The sequence below is a fragment of the Garra rufa genome, chromosome 7 (assembly GCF_049309525.1).
Source record: "Garra rufa chromosome 7, GarRuf1.0, whole genome shotgun sequence".
Taxonomy (NCBI): domain Eukaryota; kingdom Metazoa; phylum Chordata; class Actinopteri; order Cypriniformes; family Cyprinidae; genus Garra; species Garra rufa.
In genome coordinates, this window is record NC_133367.1 from 17,147,347 (window position 1) to 17,167,380 (window position 20,034).

A 20,034-nucleotide genomic window follows, 5' to 3' on the forward strand; every position below is an offset into this window, starting at 1 on the left:
CGAGCACTCAATAAGAGTCTTCCTCTACCCATGAGTCTGTTTCAGCTCGGTGAGGGCGGGGCTAAGGTAAGACGCTCATGTCAATCAACTGTGTTTCGTCACAACGACAAGAAGCTGAGGATGAAAAAGGGGATATTACTTTTAAATATATACATTAAAAAAATACCACTCTGTGGATTTTTATCATTGTAGGGTGGTTGTGTACACAAACTACCAACACACTTTAATGTTCAAACAACATGTAAAAGTTCACACCCGATGACCCCTTTAAATACTAGATTGACTATCGATCACTCTGTAGTAATAATGACCAACTGTCTTCAGTTCCTGCAGTGGGAATATGTGTTGTTGTTGTTTTTCTGCTGATGGTTGCGACTGCAACTGCTGGTGTGATTTACTGCCGTCAGAAGAAATATAAACCACAATTAAAGAAAATGTAAGTATTAAATACAACTGTTTTAACAGGATATATGAATTACCAATCGACGGTCCTCCTCATTAATCTTACTATTTTTTGAATCTGTGTTTTCTTATAGGAGAATGATGTTAATAAGTCGCCACAGAATCCGAAAGACATTGCTTAAGGGATTCGGCATGACGTTAAATCAGACTCAGGACGAGACTGCTTATAAACTAATCTAATGTCATTTATAATTTTGATACTTTCTGTAAAAGAGACACTAAAGAGAATTAGGAAATGATGGACAGAAGTGGAGCTGAAACGGCGCTATTTGAAGAAATCGACCAACCTTATTTACAACTGTTTAGCATATTAATGTGACTTTAAAAATATCAGGTAGTTGGTGACATTTTTTACGGAGAGTATTTATTCTGTGTATTGCATGAAACTAGACACAATGTAGTTAAGCTGTTTGTTTGTTTTTTAGACAAATATTGTGTTTCTTGCTCTCCTGGCAGAATATTTATAGACACTTTACTTTTTGTGTTCCTTACCTTTACATCAGGAAAGGAAAAAAAAAAGTTTCTTCCTTCTTTCTGAAAGATGGAAATGAATTTGAAAAATCTTTGTGTGTTCATAAGATATTATTAAAACATGTCTCACTCATGACAGGTGGAGCATGTGTGTATTTAAAATGTGTGTGTGTGTGTGTTTGTGTACACATTAGCCTACATCTTGTGACTTTATGCAATTATATGTGGGCAACTATTGGTTTTTATTGCCTGCACTATTTATCTCTATATAGTTCTGTTTTCCTTTCTGCTGTTGAGGGTATTGAGGGAATTTTCAGACACAGCTAAGGTTAACCAAGGTCCACGAACAAAACTCACTGAGCTTGTTTGACTGATGGACCTAGAGGCCTGTGAAAAAGTTAAAAGAAATTGGCCACCTGGGGGCGCCATTGCGTTTTTTTCAGGTGTGTAAATGATTGCATATTACACTTTTGTTTTACCCCACAAATGCACACCAGACTAATGTCATATGAAAAATCTCCTTATTCTAAACAACTTTGCCTGTAGGATCACTGCTGTCAGTTGAAACGTTAAAGATTGGAGATTATTTGAAAAAACTACTTTCGTGAACTAGGCCTAGGTTTTCAACTCAATTCTCTGGACTCTCTAGGTCAATAATTATTAATTTTTTGTGTTTTTTTTATTTTTTATTTTTTATTTTTTTTAAAGTAGAACTTTGGTATTTGGACAGTTATAAGTGTACCCAAAAGCCTATTATTCTAATAATACATATTTCCTTAGTCATATGCCTTTATTTTTAAGAGATTTGTAAGGAGCAGCATCATGTTCAATCAACTAATGCCTAACGGTGCGTTCACACTGGCACGTAGCGAGCGGGGCGAAGCGAGCGTTTTCAATTCATTCATATGGAAGTTGCGCGTAAACGGTCGCGTGGTGCATTTTGGGATTGGAAGCGGCACGGAGAAAGCGTTGAGAGCAGCTGAGAGCGTCAAAAGGTTGGGCATTCCTCAACTTTATGCAAATTTCGAGCGCAAAACGCAGGCAACAACCAATCGCTGTGAAGAGTAGGCAAGGCAAGATTATGACGCGTGTTTCTGAAACTGGTGGATTACTGAGCTGAAATCACATATTATTTTAAAAAGTCAAGCAAAAGTAAATGTACGTTATGTTTTCATTATATGCTACAGTTTAGTTTTCGAACCACCGTTAAAAGAAGACAATGGAACATAAATAGGGTGTAAACATTGTTTTTCAGAGGCGTGCTCTGCTCTAAATTAGACACACCCCAAAGCAGTGGCGTTGTAGCGTTGCCAGCGGCACTGAGCGCGGATTTGACGCTGTAGTGTGAACGCATCGTAACGGTGTGTTCACACGGGGCGCAAGCGTCAACGCTTCCCATTGACTTTGAATGGGTGACGTCAAGCTTTGCCGAAAGGAATTGTGGATCCGTCGGCGGCGCTTCACTCGCGTTGCTCGCGGCAGAAGTTGAGAAATTTTCAACTTCTGCCGCGAGCAACGCCAGTGAAGCGCCGCGTCAGCCAATCAGATCGCTCTATGCAAATACAGTGGCCAGGCGGCAGCTAGTCTCGCGTAGCCAGACCTTCAGACTGACGTCTTAAGGTCTGGAATACATGGCAGCTTTAATTGGCCAAGGCCCACCTATAAGGCCGTTTGACCGACATGTCAAACAACCAATCACAGTTCGTTTCGTTCAGCGTCACGTTTCGGGGCGTAGAAATGTCCCCACAACAACTGACTGGCATGCAACAAGTCAGTCATTGAAATAACCAGCATTGAAAGTTAACGAAGAAGAGGGAGAACAAGCAGTAAGTCAGTAATTTGTTCGCGAACGTCGCAAATGTGTTTAACAACAACGGCGTCTGCATAAGCACCTTTTTGCAAAACGCCGAGTAAACCAGTCTGCGCTTTGTTTCCCGGCGGACCGTCAATAAACCCGACACTCGCGTCTCCCGGAAATCCGGTCAAATTCAACTAATCAGATGACGACTTCGACATTCCTGAAGTGTTTCCAGTTAAGTGTACCATATGCATCAGACGTTTAGCCAACGTTCCGTGGGCGTGACGTCTGAGGCTGAGACTAGGCGGCAGCCAATCACGTTCATCTTGTTCAAGAGCAGCATTTTATTGGCTGACGCTGCTATGACCATGACGTCAGCCACGCCTTCCGTTAAGCGTTGACGCTTGCGCCCCGTGTGAACACACCATTAAAGCTACAAACAAAAGCATAAAACATCTAACCAAATCAAAACAAGTGATATAATGTGCTGTTAAGATACAGATTAGAGAATTTAATATAAAGTAAAATTCATAAAAATTCATAAAAGCAAGATATAATATACAGACAGTAACATACGGTTTCAAGTAACACTTGAATCACTGAATTTTACTAAAGTATTAACTGAAGCGTAATCATAGCCTAATGTTTCACCTACCTGAACAGAAATGATAAAAAACAAATACAAATGTTGTCAAGATTCTTGCCCTGGAAATCCAGATTCAGTTTGGCCAACCACAAACAACTTCTTTCCTCATACAGTCTTTCACACCGTTCTCTTTGATTTGTTATAACTTTTGTCAATCTCTAACTCCAAATGTTTTTTCCCAGTCTGACCGTTTATTACAGCCCAAAAGATGACAATAATTGACCATTTTCAGCAGCAATAATCAGCAAAATATGCAAGTTTCATTTTTTCAGTGACATTTTTACATTCAGTGCTGCTATATGAATATTTAAAATGTTAGGTATATCAGCAGTCTAGTTTTGGCTTTGTTGTTTGATTAAAGAAAGTACTAATTATTGATGCATCTTTTTTTCTGGACTGATTGTTATTTTAGTTGGCTTGAAGGTAAAGTATGTGGTTTCACAAATGCACCTTTTGCACATTGCACCTCCCCCAAACATTACAGGTGTTTGTCTGAACAGTAAAAAGTTGGCTGGCACCAATGCTATTTAAGATAGTCTACCATGGCCACGTCAGAGTAAACACTGTAACCGGAGACATTTGTCATTCTGAATGGGTACATGATAATGCTTAAGTGAAGTGTCCATTGTCCACATTTCATCATAAAGTTGCTTTGAAGTCTTCCTAATCTGTTTCATCTTTGAAGGTCTAAATATACAGAATTTTGTCTTTCACTTTAGAAACAACATCTGTAATTTTTAACAAGCCAGTCATGGTCAAGACTACACACCCTCTGGCTCCACCTGCTGTAGACATGCCCCAAACTCATGCTATTGGTTATAGAAAGTGATTGACATATCTGAATGGATGTTTTCAATGTTTTGATGGTGTGCTGACGTTTGGTAATATTACAGCTTTCTTTATGACTTACTATCTTAAAGATTTTCTGGTCTACCTTTTCTAATGTTTTAGAAAGCAAAAAATTACTATTGGCTAATCGCTAAAGCACTGCGCACTAGATTTGCCGTTTTTACTTGCAGTTCTCTATGATTGTGTGTGTGTGTGTGTGTGTGTGTGTGTGTGTTATCAGAAATAAGTAAGCTAATATTACATTGGGTTATAACATATTTCAACACTTTACTCTATATCCGTTACATCTTGTGACTATGTTATGCGATTATATGTGGCAACTATATTTGTTTTTATTGTCTGCGCTATTTCTCTCTATGTAGTTCTGTTTTCCTTTCTGCTGTTGAGGGTATTGGGGGAATTTTCATACACAGCTAAGGTTAACCAAGGTCGACTGGAACGAAACTCACTGAGCTTGTTTGACTAATGTTGCAACGACCCTGTAGAGGCCTTGTTGGAAATATAAATAAATAGCCACCTGGGGACACCATTGTGTTATTTCAGGTGTGTAAATGATTGCATTTTTTTTAACCCTACAAATGCACACACTATTAATATCTCCTCATTCTAAACAATTTTGCCTCTAGGAACACTGCTCTCGATTGAAACGTTAAATATTGTAGATTATTTGAAAATACTATTCGTGAGCACATGTGACACATGACTCTAAAGAAGCATGAAGCATGCAAACTTAGAATCAACCTATAGCGCTACAGCTCCTAAAAAAGCTTTATTGCCTTTATTACTTCTAAATGGTTTATTCCATCTATGACCTGTTTGGTAACAAGCTTGTCAAATAAAGCAATAACAACAGCAACAACAATTTAATTAAACAGGACACATTCTAATGTATTAAAAAGTACAACAGTTCAAAGTAGAGATCTACGCGGGACGGATTTTTCTGCCCTGCTTCGGCAAGATTGTGTCCCCAGCATAAACACTCCGGATAAAATTTTTGTTATTTAGGCTAAGCATCAACATTCACAAAACACTGTTAGTCTTAACAGAAAAGAGCTACTGCGTGCATCCATAGCAGAATACAAACAAACAAAGCTCCTTTAAAGCGGACATCTCAGTAGGCTACATGCGATCTCAGAAAGCTCTTATAACACAATGGATATTAGGCTATGCACAATTAATCTTTCGCAATATTTACACTTTGTCTGTCCTAATTCGTGAGCACGCAAAATTCAGCACTGCGCAAAAACCTTTGAGCAGTCAGTGGATTCTATTTAAACACCACCGCTTAGGCTACATTGCGCACGCAGCTATTGTTTAAATCGAAACGGCCTTTTCTTGCGCTTACTGATCATATTTATGATGTTCTTGCTGCTTTTGTGCATTAGATGAATAACATTTTATTGTTTTGTTTTTAGATATTTTGTTTAGATATTTTTATTTTGCTGGAGTCCCGCGATTCATTTTATTTTGCCGAATCCAGCACGACTGCAGTAGTTCAAATCTCTATTACAAGCTGTTTTTGATGCTTGAAAACTCGTTTCACCTTAAACATTTGAATATGTAAATAGGTATATTAAATATGTAAATAAGTAAAAGCATTTGTAAATGCATGGTATAGTATGGCAAGAATGGCATACTACTATTCAATAAACAACAAACTGGGTTAGGAGAATGTATTTTACCATTAAAAACCTGTCACATTAAAGAAATAGTAAAGATGTCCTTACCATTGTTGATAATACAGGTATTGAATTAACTTTTTTACTACTGATACTGGTAATATTGCATTTTTACACTGAAGTTTTTGTGGTCCATATTTTCTCGTGTTTTTGACAATGACATAATTGTCCCCTGTCATTGTATTTAAAGTTTTTAGTTGCAATTCTATATGCAGTGTGCAGCCACTGTGCAAAAATATTCAAAGCGTGGAATTGGATCATTGAATATTGTTTCTGCTGCTGTTTTTTCTCCACACTTCTTCTACTAATATATAGCTGCATATCCTGTGAACATATCCTGTTCGTTATTTGCATTTTACAGTTGACAGGTGGAGGTTGTCTTTGTCTTTGTGTGTGTTGGGGGGATGGGAGTTAAACAGCAGGTGTTGAGGGTTACTGCAATGAACCGATCGATAAGAAGGTCTTTCTTTTCCAGCGTGAATACCACTTGGAGAGTTTGAAATACATTTATTTATTTTTATTTATTCAAATTTTATATTTCTATTATTTTGTATTGTTATAATAATATTAAAATTTCCATTTGTTATTATTATTTATATATTATATATATTATTTATATATTTTTATTATATAATTATTGCATTTTGTTCAGTTTTTATTTTATTTTCCTTTTTTTCTTGCTGGACTCTGCTCATGATTTTATATTTGCGTTATATTTGCAAACGTTCACTAGGCTACGTCATCGCTCTGCCTTCCAAAAGGAGGATCAAATGTCACTTTCACTTGAACTGCTGATAAAATTACATCTCTATTTAAGCAGAAGAACAGAGCACTATTATTAATATGAATAGGCATCTATTTTCTAAAGGGAGAAGTTGGGAAATAAAGCTTTTCTTTAATTTGTTCGCCGTGATATTGTTTTTCCTCGTCAAAGGTAAGATCTGTATTTACAATCTCTCACCGGTTTCTGTGAGCTTATAATGTGTGACCGAAAGATCCGGGTTTGTGTTGACATTATGATTAGAGTGACAAAAGTGCCTGCTAAGGTCAAAGAAATCGTAATTGACACACTTACGTGCTAGATTTCAAAATAGGGCTTAAACATATTTGAAGAAAAATATGCCATTGTATTAATGTGGTGGGAAGTAACAATTTTCTTAAGTATTTTAATGGTTAATCCATCTATGTAAAAGAGGTAAACATTTAAATCAGGAATGATCTGTGGATTTTTTTATACTCATTTATTCATTTGTTTGTTCATTCATTCATTTCCTTATAATAATAATAATATATGATTTAATCATTTTATTATTCCATTTAGTCATACAATTTAAATCATTTATAAACTCATTTCATTGATTCTTCGCTGATTATATTGTTATTTTTCATATTAATTTTTCATTATTGTGTGGTTTCAAGGGATGTTTGTCTTACAGAGAAAGAGACAAGAGAATGTCTCTTTTTCAAGTTTTTTTTTTTGTTTCTTTCTAACATCACAGGATGATGATGATGATAATTTTTCACTGCTTTTGTTTGTGGTAATAACACTGACTGGATTTATGCTGGTCAGGTGAATTCTGAGCTTTGGAACACACAACAAGATTATACCATAAACTCTCCTTATTATTAGTTATAATTATCACTTTGTCTGCTGCCTCTTCTTTACTCATTCGCATTATTGGCTGATAGAAGACTGTTTATACAATTTTGGGTACCAGGCCAGATGTGCTGTTAACAGGTTTGGGTATTAGACAATTTTGACTAGTTGTTTTATTGCCAGAGAAAGTGGTTATTTTCTGACAGGATCAGGCATCCGGGGCTGGATCTGATATTATTATTTGGAGGCATGATCTAACTTGTGTATTGTTCAAGATGATCCATAAGACTCATATATGTTGTCTGATGAGTGAATCAGTAATGTTCTTCTGCTGTTTATGTTTCATCAACAAAGTTCTGGAGAAGCAAGTTCAGAAAATTAACCCTGGCCAATTCATCATCAGTAAATACATTGTTTATTCTACCATCATTTATTAGAAAATGGTAGTGTGTTCTTCTCTTTAGAAAAAAAAAAGTTACACATAGGTGCAAAATGGACAAAAATGTCCATGTCCAAAAACTGCCATAACAATATGAATTAGTAATATATATGTTCCCTTCCGGAGGGAACTCTACGCTGCGTCCTGGTTAGGACACTTTGGGAACTGCTCTCAGCGTGACCGGTTCTGAAGCTCTTATAAAACAACGACAATGAACTTGACATTGACCGGCGCCAGCCCATGACGTCATTAACAAGGCGCCTACTAGTATAAAGGGGCGCTTGTGAATACATCAACCATCTTTTTGTTCTTCAGCCGTACCTTGTTCTAAGCTCGAGTAGAATGATGATTCCTAGAGTATACAGTTCAGCAAGTGTGCAGAATCCGTGTCAGAGAAATCTGACACCAGATGACGTGCGCAGCCTGTTTGTTATGTGTTTGGGTGTGAGCACGCGCGCTCTGTTCTTGAGAGTGCAGAGCGCGTCCATCGTGAGAGTTTCTCTCTAAGGAAACTCCGCTCTCGTTTGTCCCCTTTTCCGAGGGAATCGGGACATTTATCTGCCCTACGCGGCTCGGGTCCCGTTGCAGCCGAGGCTGCACGGAGAACGAGCCCGCGGTGGTTACAGATGAAGCGCGCACACGAGTTAAGAGATGTGTAATCTCTCACGCTCGTCAGCCGCGGACGAGGGCGAGCTGCGGGCGAAGGATGTATTAATCTCTGACATCCTTTGATACAGCAGCAAGTGCTCTACTGGTTTTAGCCAGGTAAGCAGGATGTGGCTGTTATGGGCGAAAAGTGATTTTCTGAGCTCTCACAGCCTGCCTGCCCCGCGTATGATGAGCTGTTGTCTGTTATGAGCTGCGCTGCGGTCTGCTTTGATCTGCGGTGAAAGCACGTGCAGGGGGAGGTTGCTCATAGCAATTTATATGAGCAATTTCACCCTGACCATAACAGACCAGTCCCCATATACATCCCATTCCCTCCTGATCTATATATTAGGATCGGGAGGGCATGGGATAAACCATATTCAGCCGCACTCATCTATATCAGCATGTTAGTTATGCTGGTGCAGAGTGAGTGCGTGAGTATGGCGGGGCGTCGATGCCATCGCCTGAGGATATGCTTGCTGCCTCTCGGCGTGGTGGCGTCGACGCTGAGGGCATACGCGGCAGCGGGTCAGGCTGGTGCTGCCTGCACGCAGTGGCAGTGTTGCAGGCGTACCGGGCTGATCTGCTGGAGGATGAAGACCCGTGGAGATGGCTGAGCTGTTTTCACACCACAGGCTTGTAGGTGAATTTTGACAGACATCGGGGAGAAAGATGAGTGCTTTCTCCTCGATGCGCCAGTCTCGCCTTCCGAATCATTCGGTACATCCGTCGTTACGATGTTCGACTGACTCAGGGAGGCGGAGTCGTGCTCAGCGGCTAATAGATCCTTTGGGGTCTGTTATTTCTCACCGGTCCTCATCTCCACCCGAATGCAGGGGGAGCCTGGCCCCTCCTGGCCTGCGGGCTGGAGGCAGGGCCAGGCGGTTTGTGTGGCCACTCGAGACCCTCCTCCTGGGAGGGGTAGGTCTCAGAGGAGACGTGATGTGCGTTATGGGAGATGGGATCGTAGGGAAACGATCCTCTCCCTTCTCCCTCACGTCGTGCGGCCGCCCACCCCTTTTTTCCCCTTAAGACTCTGGGGCTGGGCTGATGATAGATTGATAAATTCAATCCGTTGGCCCGGTACATGAACTGACATATAGGTGTATATGTATATGTACGTATTCTTTGTCTACCAGCTCCGCTTGGGTGAGACTTTAGTATTTGAGCTACTGAGCTCCTAAGGTCCCTGAGTGTCGAGTGTAGCCAGGTCTTCCCTCGTTTGTGAGTTAGTGTACCAAGACCTCCACTCGTAAATAACTCCTGTAGGGGTTAGGCGTTGTCAGGCTTCCTCTCATTCTGAGAGTTATCCCTTGAAGCCTCCGCTGCTTTCGAGCTCGGCTTAGGCACTATTTATACCTGCATATGCATGTCTACACACCTACTGGGTGTGGCAGTCTACCCCGTCCCGTGGTAAGAGTCCCTCTAGACTCCGCTCGTCTGAGTGTGAAGACCGGGAGGTTAGGGTAGGTTCCCCACCCTCTTTTTAAGAAGATAGGAGCAACCCAGGGTTGAGCGCATGGGCTGCCTCTCTTTGTGAGTCAGTGCACTGAAGGCCCCGCTCCCCAGGGCCCTGTGTCAAAAAGGGAAAGAAAGAAGTTTCTTTAGTGAGAGAGGAAAGTTTAGAAACCCCCCCCCCCCCCCTAAGTGTGAGGATTTTTTCAGGCCTCCTCTCTCTGAGAGTTGCGCTGACGAGATGCCCCTCTATGGAGGTTCTTGTCTAGGCTGATTTCTCACAGTTCTATCAGATTTGGGCAGTTCTGGGAGCTGGTAGGCTCTCGTGAGCCTCGCTCTACACCGAAGCGTACAGTGTTAGGTCCTCCTTGGCGGAAGCCCTGGTCTGGACCTCCAGGTTTCACCTTTGAACCCTGTATAGGCGCTTACAGCTCTGTCCAGATAGCATTTAGGGGGTTGAGTGTAGTAGGTCTCCCCTCATTATTAATGAGCTCTGTTGGTTAGCACCTCCACTCCTAGACTTTCCTGCCACGGTGAGCGTTGTCAGGGTGCTGCAGGCTTCCTCTCGATTGAGAGTCCTTCTGTAGGAGCCTCCGCTCTTCGCTGCTGCTGATCAGACCTCCTTTCGCCTAGTGGCGTCATGATGTAGGTCGGGCGACTGGTCTTCCCTATGGTTTAGACTTAGAATGGTTAGATGTGTTCTCCTGCATGAGAACCGTCCAGCTGCAGCCTTCGCTCCCCTCAGTGCTCCGCTTACAAGTACATACTCGTGGTATTTAGCTGGTAGGCCTGCTTAGGCCTCGCTAACTGCTGTGCTCTGTGCTTTGAGCCCTCTGCCAAAGCTGAGTATTGTTAAGGCTCTCTCTTTCCAGACTTGAAGCCTCCACTCTACAGATTCCTGTGATGTGGGTTCATGTACTTGTAGCGTTGAGTGTAGCCAGGTCTCCCCTCAGTGGGTTTTTCGTAAGACCTCCACTCTCGAGCATCTCTCGCTAGGGACTATTAGAATACCGCTCACCAAGACCGAGTGTTGTCAGGCTTTTTTCTCTCTGTGAGATTCGTTTCAAAGCCTCCACTCTACAGGGCCCTGCTCTGAGCATTTGGGCCCTGCTGTGAGTCCCGGTATTCTCTGAGCGTTGAGTGTAGCTAGGTCTCCCCTCACTAAAAATATTTGGGTGAGATCTCCACTCCATAGAGCTAGGAGATTGAGCGTTGCTAGGCTTCCCCTCATCCGAGGGTCTCTGTGAAGCCTCCGTTCCCCTGAAGCTCCGCTCCGGGTACTTTCAGACGTGAGTGTAGCTAGGTCTCCCCTCACTGTATATTTGGTGTGAGATCTCCACTCTGTAGAGCTGGGAGGTTGAGCGTTGTCAGGTGTTCCTCTCATTCTGAGAGTCTCTATGAAGGCCTCCGTTCCCCAGAAGCTCCGTTTTTAGTACCTCCAAGCGTGAGTGTAGCCAGGTCTCTCCTCACTTAGAGCGTTGAGGCCTCCACTCGTAAAGAGCTGGCGGATTGAGCGTGTTGGGGCTTCCCCTCTGGTGAGGCCCCCGTTCTCCAGAAGCTCCGCTTCCAGTCTTTCCCTCCAGGCGTGAGTGTAGTCAGGTCTCCCCTCATGAAGGGTTATTGAGATCTCCACTCCTAAGAGCTAGTGGATTGAACGTCGTCAGGTTTCCTCTCTTTTTAGAGAGTCTTCTGTGAAGCCTCCGTTCCCCAGAAGCTCCGCCTCCAGTACTTTCAAGCGTGAGTGTAGCCAGGTCTCCCCTCACTGAAGGGTTATCTGAGACCTCCACTCCTAAGAGCTAGTGGATTGAACGTTGTCAGGTTTCCTCTCTTTTTAGAGAGTCTTCTGTGAAGCCTCCGTTCTCCAGAAGCTCCGCTTCCAGTACCTCTAGGCGTGAGTGTAGCTAGGTCTCCCCTCACTGAAGGGTTATTTGAGACCTCCACTCCTAAGAGCTAGTGGATTGAACGTTGTCAGGTTTCCTCTCTTTTTAGAGAGTCTTCTGTGAAGCCTCCGTTCTCCAGAAGCTCCGCCTCTGTACTTACAAGCATGAGTGTAGTCAGGTCTCCCCTCATACAAGGGTTTATGTTTGAGACCTCCACTCTTACAAGAGCTCCGAAGCTCCAGGCTTTGCTGTCGCCTGTGATAATTATATGGTGTTTCCCTCGCTATGCTCTGGGCACCTCCTCAAACCCACAGTAAGTGGTGAGTACTCACGCGAAGCTTTTGAGCACTCCTTAAAACCCACGTGAAGTGGTAAGTGCACACGCAAGTCCTTGGGCACTTTCTAAAATCCACATGAGTGGTAAAGATTCCCCCCTAAGGTTGGGTTCTTTTGTAAAATCCTGTATGGTATGGGTTACGCATTATCCTCCGTTCCCATTCTAGAGTTGGTTCTAAAAACCCCTGGGTTTTTCCAACTCCACTACAGACAGCACTACTTATAGGATCGAGTGTCGCTAGGCTTCCTCTCATCTAGAGAGTCTTCTTGCAGAAGCCTCCACTCTCCTGAGAACTCCACTTAAGTGGTTCTATTGCTTAGGCTCCTGGAGCCTCATGGATCACCTCCAGTGTTGAGTGTAGTTAGGTCTCCGACCTCCACTCCCAGAGTTCCCCGCAAGCACAGAGTGTTGCTAGGCTTTCTCTCGTTTAGAGAGTCTCTTTAGAGCCTCCGCTCCTCAGAACCCCCGTCTAGTGTGAAGGCTTAAGGGTAAGCTTCACTACTAGCGGTGAGTGTAGGTAGGCCTACTCTCGCTTAGAAGTATCAGGCCTCCACTCCTTGGAGTTCCGTGCTTGGGTGGCCGAGCCAGCTGTGACGTCGGCCCGAGCGATTTCGCCGGTAGTGGGGAGTGATGTTCCTTCTTGACTCCTCAATCAGTCAGTTGTTCACTTACTCCTCAGCATGGCGGTGTTGGTATATCGTTCCCAAAGTGTCCTAACCAGGACGCAGCGTAGAGTTCCCTCCGGAAGGGAACGTCTCAGGTTACGTAGGTAACCCTAGTTCCCTGAGGACAGGGAACGAGACGCTGCGTCTCGTAGCCATGCTTCGGGCCCCACTTACGTCTCCATCAGACAAAAAGATGGTTGATGTATTCACAAGCGCCCCTTTATACTAGTAGGCGCCTTGTTAATGACGTCATGGGCTGGCGCCGGTCAATGTCAAGTTCATTGTCGTTGTTTTATAAGAGCTTCAGAACCGGTCACGCTGAGAGCAGTTCCCAAAGTGTCCTAACCAGGACGCAGCGTCTCGTTCCCTGTCCTCAGGGAACTAGGGTTACCTACGTAACCTGAGACGTTTTTCCACAGGTGTTTTTTTTATGAAAAAATGAAAAACTTATTAGCTTCTTGGGTGTGTCAATGAAGAACAAGAACATTAATTTTGAGGCATTTATATTTTTTATGAAGTTTCAGATTTAAAAAAACTAACAAACAAAAAAAAAAAAAAAACTAACACTAAAAACACTAAAAACTGCCACAGAAATGTTATATATTAATATTTTTCCACTCTCACTGACTGTTGTTTTTCATCAGCATCTCTTCTATTCATAATTACCAAACATTCATTCATTTTCAGATTTGTAATGCTTTAAAGGCTGATTTCTTTACATAATGCTGACTGTCAGTGGGCAACACTAGCTCCAGAGCTTCCTTTGCTGAGTAATGTCTCTTTATCTTGCAAGCAATGAAATGACCAAGCCCTCAAGCACCAAATATGTATAGGTTTGGCTTTGCGAACACCTGTTTGGCTGTGTGAACACTCAAACTTTGTATCTAATCTACCAGACTACACAATCTGCGTTTTCTGGTGGTGAAAACAAAAAGAATGTGTTTAGGGGCTTTTGAACTTCTACATCAAATTCAATCTCACCTTTTATCTCTGTACAAAAACAATAACAAATAAAAAAGTGCAATCAAGGAATAAGATGTGTGTTTGGGTGAAAAAGAAAAATCTTCAAAGCTCATTAACCTTCTTTGACTTTATTCCTAGTTTTCTCATGGCCCTATGACCCTGCCAATGGTGTGACTCATATACATGGAGTGGGATTTTTGATTGCCAGTACAATATAATGTCTTTCAAACTAATTACACCCATAAAATTTTCAGTAAACACAGGCAAACCACACTCTGACATCCTTACCAACATACCCACACAATTATAGCTGCATTATTATTATTATTATTATTATTATTATTTTTATAGGCTATAATATACAGACAACACAAAAAAGCAAGTATCTCTTTTATATGCCAAATTAGAAAAAAATTCTAGTAAAAAATTTAAATTTGAAGCCTTTCCGATATGAATGCCTATTAGCAAATATTGCATCATTTTATATTCAAATGGCCCTGGGTTAAAAAAAAAAGGCAGTTTGAATGGGTTTCAATGTGGACATTTTTGTCCTTAAGGTCCTGTGTGTGAGTATTTTTTGTACGGAGGGTAAAACTGATTTTTTGAAGGAAATGAGGGTGAAATATTACAATTTCAATAAAAATACACACCTGAGCCCAGATTTATGCAGTTGGCATTAACACAGGCATACTTGTAACAAAAAACAGAACTGAAATGGACAAAAATGTCCATAAGGTCACACAAGGGTTAAGCTGTACCTTCAATCATTCTGCAGCTGTTCAGCATCCCTTCACCACCCCGACTCCTCACCTTTGACCCGTTTCTACCCCCAGACAGCATGCCAAATGCGCATAACCTTTACTTTGTTTATTATATATAAGTGTGAACTTGTGAACTTTGTTCTTCAGGTGTGTCTGGTGTTGGATCAGATAAAGTTTTAGTGTCGGTGTTGGAGGAAGATTCAGTCATTTTTTACACTGGTGTTAAAACAAGCCAACAAGAAGACATTAAATGGTACTTTAAAGACACTCGCATCGCTCAAATCAGTGGAGATCTCAGTCATTATTGTACAGATGTTCAGTGTGAAGAAGGTGAAGAGAGTTTCAGAGACAGACTGAAGCTGGATCATCAGACTGGATCTCTGACCATCACAAATATCACCATCACAGACTCTGGACTTTATGAAGTGAAGATCATCAGTAGCACCAGCAGCAGTGACAAAAGCTTCAATGTTATTGTCAATGGTGAGTCCTTACTACAGTTTCACAATTTGAGAAGTGATAGAAAAGAAGTCAGAAAATGGATTGTGCAATTGCAGTCAGGTTCATAAATCTTTCATGTTGTGTATATATTTTTAATCATTACTAAAAGATCCTCCACCATCTGTTGGTTTGTGTTTCAGGTGCTTCTGATGCTGAACGAGATGAAATGCAGAGTAAAGAAGGAGAATCTGTTACTTTAGATCCTGGTGAAACAAAAAACCCAAATGATGTGATGATGTGGTATTTTAATGAGATTCTCATCACTGAAATCATTGGAGATCCGAGTCAAATCTGTACAGATGATCCGTGTAAAGAGAGATTCAGAGACAGACTGAAGCTGGACAATCAGACTGGATCTCTGACCATCATGAACACCAGAACCACAGACGCTGGACTTTATAAACTACAGATGACCATTATCAAAAGTAACTTCAGCATCACCAGAGGGAAGAGATTCAATGTCACTGTCACTGGTAAGTGTAGAATTTAGTAATTAAATGCATTTTCTGTTGAGGAACATGTTGGGATGTGGACTGTTAAAAAAAGAGGAGTTTTGACTTGATATGTCACAGTACACTCTTAAAAATATAGGTGCTTTAAAAGTTCAACGATGCAATAGAATAACCTTTTTTGATTCCACAAAGAACCATTCAGTCAAAGGTTCTTGAAATAACAATCTCTTTCTTACTTTTTTATAATCTGAAAAACTTTGTTTTGCCACCAAGAACCTTTTGTGCAACAGAAAGGTTCTTCAGATGGTAAAGGTTCTTTATGGAACCATTTAGACAAAAAATATATATATAAAAAAAGGTTATTCTATGGCACCGTGAAGCGCCTTTATTTCAAAGAGTGGTCATGCAGGAGATTCAAACTTTAATATTCTTTAATAACCAAAAACAGAGGAGAAATACACTTGGAACATAATACAAGAAACTGAGTTAAAAGACATAATAAGACTCAAGACTGGACAAAACACAAGGGACAAACAGGAACTTGTTACAATGAGAGAAGAGCGAGAAGCAGGCGGATCCAAATGCAAGCTTTTATTTATGTTAAGCACACACATGGTTATAAACAGGCAGAGGGTTGGGCAACAGCAAACAGATATAACAAGAGCAAAACAAAAGAGTAATTCAAACATACGAGGGTCCAATAACAGCAGCGAATGTAATCCAGGGGGCTAGGCAAAAGGGTAATCCAAAAAGACAGGCAGGAGATCAGAGACAAGGAAACACTTTGTATGCCTGCAATGCAATGCACTGCAAAAAAAAAAAAATCGAAAATACTCGGCAGTGAGTGACTGAGGTGACCTAGTATTTATACAGTTCCTGATTGGATGTGGGTGAAAATGCAAACCGTGCAATTGCACATGGGAAATTCAGTCCAGGGTGAAGTGTAACAGTCAGTGAGATGTCTAAAATCAATGAAATGCACAGACTACTTTGATGGCAGGCAGATATAAGAACATGGGCAGGGTACGTAACAGAACTAATATACACAAGCTCATTAAAAAGACAGTTGCGTGAAACCAAACAAGAACAGGAAGTGACCATAAAAGGAACACAGGAACACAGACGGGGGTCTGTCAGCATTGTTTCATGTTTCCCATGTATCAGTTGCATCACTATCATACAACTGATGACCAATGTAAAAGTGCAAATATAAGTCAAAAGTATTGCTAAATATTGGTTGGATTATCATTCACTCTGTAGTAATAATGACTGTCTATCTTTAGCTGTTCCAGATTCAGGTCTGTCATCAGCTGTTGTAGCAGGAATATGTGTTGGTGTTCTGCTGGTGGTTGGTGTAACTGCTGGTTTGATTTACTACTGTTGTTGTCGCAAAGGATATACACCGACAGCACAGAATGTAAGTAATTCATACAGCTGATTTAACATAAATATCATAAATGTCCACAGTGTTCTTTATTGTTATTAATTTAATCACAGAAGACTGTGTAAAATATTTAGTGAAAGCAGAAAAAAAAACTCTGTACGGGCCACATGAAAAACACAATTCAGAGTCTCTAGTAAATTATTTATTTGTAGCTAAAGCATCAATCCTCATCATTACTTTTACCATTTGTGAATCTGTATTTTCTTACAGGACAATGATGTTAATGGCTCCCCACCGAATCTGAACAGCATTGTTTTGAGTGACACATAACATCCTTGAATCAGGCTCAGGCTGAGGCTGACGATAAAACAATGTGTCATTGTTTAGAATTCCAATACTTTAATTGAAAGGGACACTAAAGAGAATTAGGAAAGGATTAAAATGTAGCAAAATGCTACTAGCAATGGAACAGTGAGGGATATTTATTAAATGTTTATGAAGGCTGCTGAAGTAATCCAGATGTCAACTGTTTCTTGCACTAGAACCGTTCTGGTTTGACATTTCAATTATTTGGTCTTGCCTGCTTACCTGCTTACATTCTGACAGAACTGACTGTGTTATCACATTATGACCAAGATTTTCCTTCTCACACACAGTCCCATACTGGAGGACAGTCTGCACTAAATTACTGTAGGTGGTTTTACTGGTATTCTTGTTGTTTCTGGAAAATGTTGTGTTATTATGTTTATGGTTTAAACAACACTATCCCTTAGTCATCAGTCTTCATCAGAAAACACCTTCCACAAGCTACACTGGAAGCAAAATCGGCCATAAGAAGCTTGGAAATACATTTATTTATTTTAAAATTGGGGTGAAACACTTTGCAGAGAGTATTTGTGATGTTTAGTACTTGTAACTGATGCAGACATGACACAGACTGTGGTGAATTTTGTTACTTAAGTTTGAAAAACATTTTAATGTTGTTTGTCAGGAAGAATGTTAAAGCACAATTAAAACAAATGTGTGCATAGTTGATAATGAAGTGAAAGTGACATGATGTGGCCAAGTGTGGGAATGCAAGCTATATCACTGAAATATGTAAAAATTAGTCACAGTGAAATTGCAACATCCAGTCTTTTTACCTGTAGTTGTAAACCAATTATCTGTGACATTTTATGAGTTGGTGATTTATTTATTTATTTATTTTTATTTTATTTTTTCATTTTATTTATTGGCTTGGAGGAGATGTCTTTTGGTACATCCTAAATTATATTCAGCTGTGATTGTTGAGTGTGATTTTTTTATTTATTTATTTTTTTTTCAAAACTCATGTAACTGTTATATTTTGCTGGTGTGTTTGTCTTGTAGAATATTATCACGGTTTGATGAAGATGATTGCTTTCAATTAATTGCTCTGGTCAGTCCAGCCTTAAGCTTTAGACTTATGGTTTGAATAATGATTTACTTGTGGGTTTTTTTTTTTTTTTTTCTTTTAGCAACACTTCTGTTCTATTGTTCCTGTTTTTGGATTGGTCTTTTTGTCTGGTGCTCATTGAAAATGTTTCATGAGGTGTATCATGATTGTTATTTATTCCATGTAATGTTTTCAGAAATGTCATTGAAGTTTCAAAGCTAATATGCGAAACGTCTCTCAAAAAGCTACAGATTTAAACCAAATTTGAAGTGGAAATGAATGTCATAGTTTTCTTAACACAAAAGTTTGTTTTTAATAAGCTGTTTTGATCATGATAAATATGGTGTGTTTTGCACTCTGGGAAGAATATTTTTAGCCTTTTTTTTCTTTCTGCGTTCCTCGCCTTTGCATCAGCCAATAGAAAAGTGCCTTGAAGAAAAACCTATTAAACACTATTTCAGAAACAATTTGAAAAATCTTTGTGTTTTTGTGATAAATATTATTAAAAACATGGCTCATTCATACCGGCTGTATAATTTGTCTCTTAAATATTTTGTGGTACAGAAATAACTAAGCTAATATTGAATTGAGTTATTATAAATGACTTCAATACTGATGCACTACTTTCACTAGCAAGTTTAAAATAGTTTTTATGTTCTACTATGACCTTCTGTAATGCGATGGTTGATGAGTGAACTGTGTTTGTTTTTGCTGTCAGTGCTTTTTCCTGCTCTATTGTTCGAATGTCCTCTGTACTGCTGCTGCTACTCTAATTTGCATACACGTATCATTCACTGGCTCCTCTGTAAAAATAAATAAATAAATAAATAAACAAAGCCAAAGGAAAGGATAGGAAAAAAGAGACGCGTGATGTGTGGAATTTGTGCTTTGCATTTAACTCATCAAAGTGCACACACACAGTAGTGAACAAACACGCAGAGCAGTGAACAGCCAATGCTGCGGCGCATGGGATGCAATTGGGGGAAGGGGGCTTGGGACTTGGATGTTTTTCCTCCCCATGAGGCTCCTGTTCCAGACAGTTGCTATGGGAGTTATGAGACGTTTCAAAACTTCTAATCAACTGAAACAATTAAAATTATTCACTGTTTCAAATGGTTTGAAACGCCACACACTGGTGACCCCTGCTGGAAGAACAATGCAGAGAAAACGTCTCAGGTTACGTAGGTAACCCTAGTTCCCTGAGGACAGGGAACGAGACGCTGCGTCCTGGTGGACACTATGGGAACTGCCTTCAGCATGACCGGTTCTGAAACAAATGTATGAAACAACGACAGTGAACTTGACACTGGCCGGCGCCAGCCTATGACATCATCATCAGGCGCCTGCTAGTATAAAAGCAGGTGCCTGAGAGCACATTACCATCTTTTTGTCTGACGGAGGTATGTGCAGGGCCCGAGGCATGGCCACGAGACGCAGCGTCTCGTTCCCTGTCCTCAGGGAACTAGGGTTACCTACGTAACCTGAGACGTTCCCTTCCGGAGGGAACTCTACGCTGCGTCCTGGTGGACACTATGGGAACGATTATACCAACACCGCCATGCCGAGGGATAGGTGATCAAACTGACTGAATGAGGAGTCAAGAAGGAAATCACCCCTGCATCAGCGAGAGTCG

At 40.7% G+C, this 20,034-nt stretch overlaps 1 protein-coding gene across 1 annotated transcript; it reads left to right on the top strand.

The window, feature by feature from the left end:
• The first annotated feature begins 6,687 nt into the window (after positions 1-6,687).
• LOC141337814 (uncharacterized) lies at positions 6,688-19,144 on the top strand. Its single transcript, XM_073843403.1, has 5 exons — positions 6,688-6,839; positions 14,798-15,133; positions 15,292-15,624; positions 16,887-17,020; positions 17,258-19,144. Exons 1-5 carry the CDS (start codon positions 6,749-6,751, stop codon positions 17,315-17,317), a joined length of 954 nt encoding a protein of 317 aa, XP_073699504.1. The 5' UTR covers positions 6,688-6,748; the 3' UTR covers positions 17,318-19,144.
• The last annotated feature ends 890 nt before the right edge of the window (positions 19,145-20,034 follow it).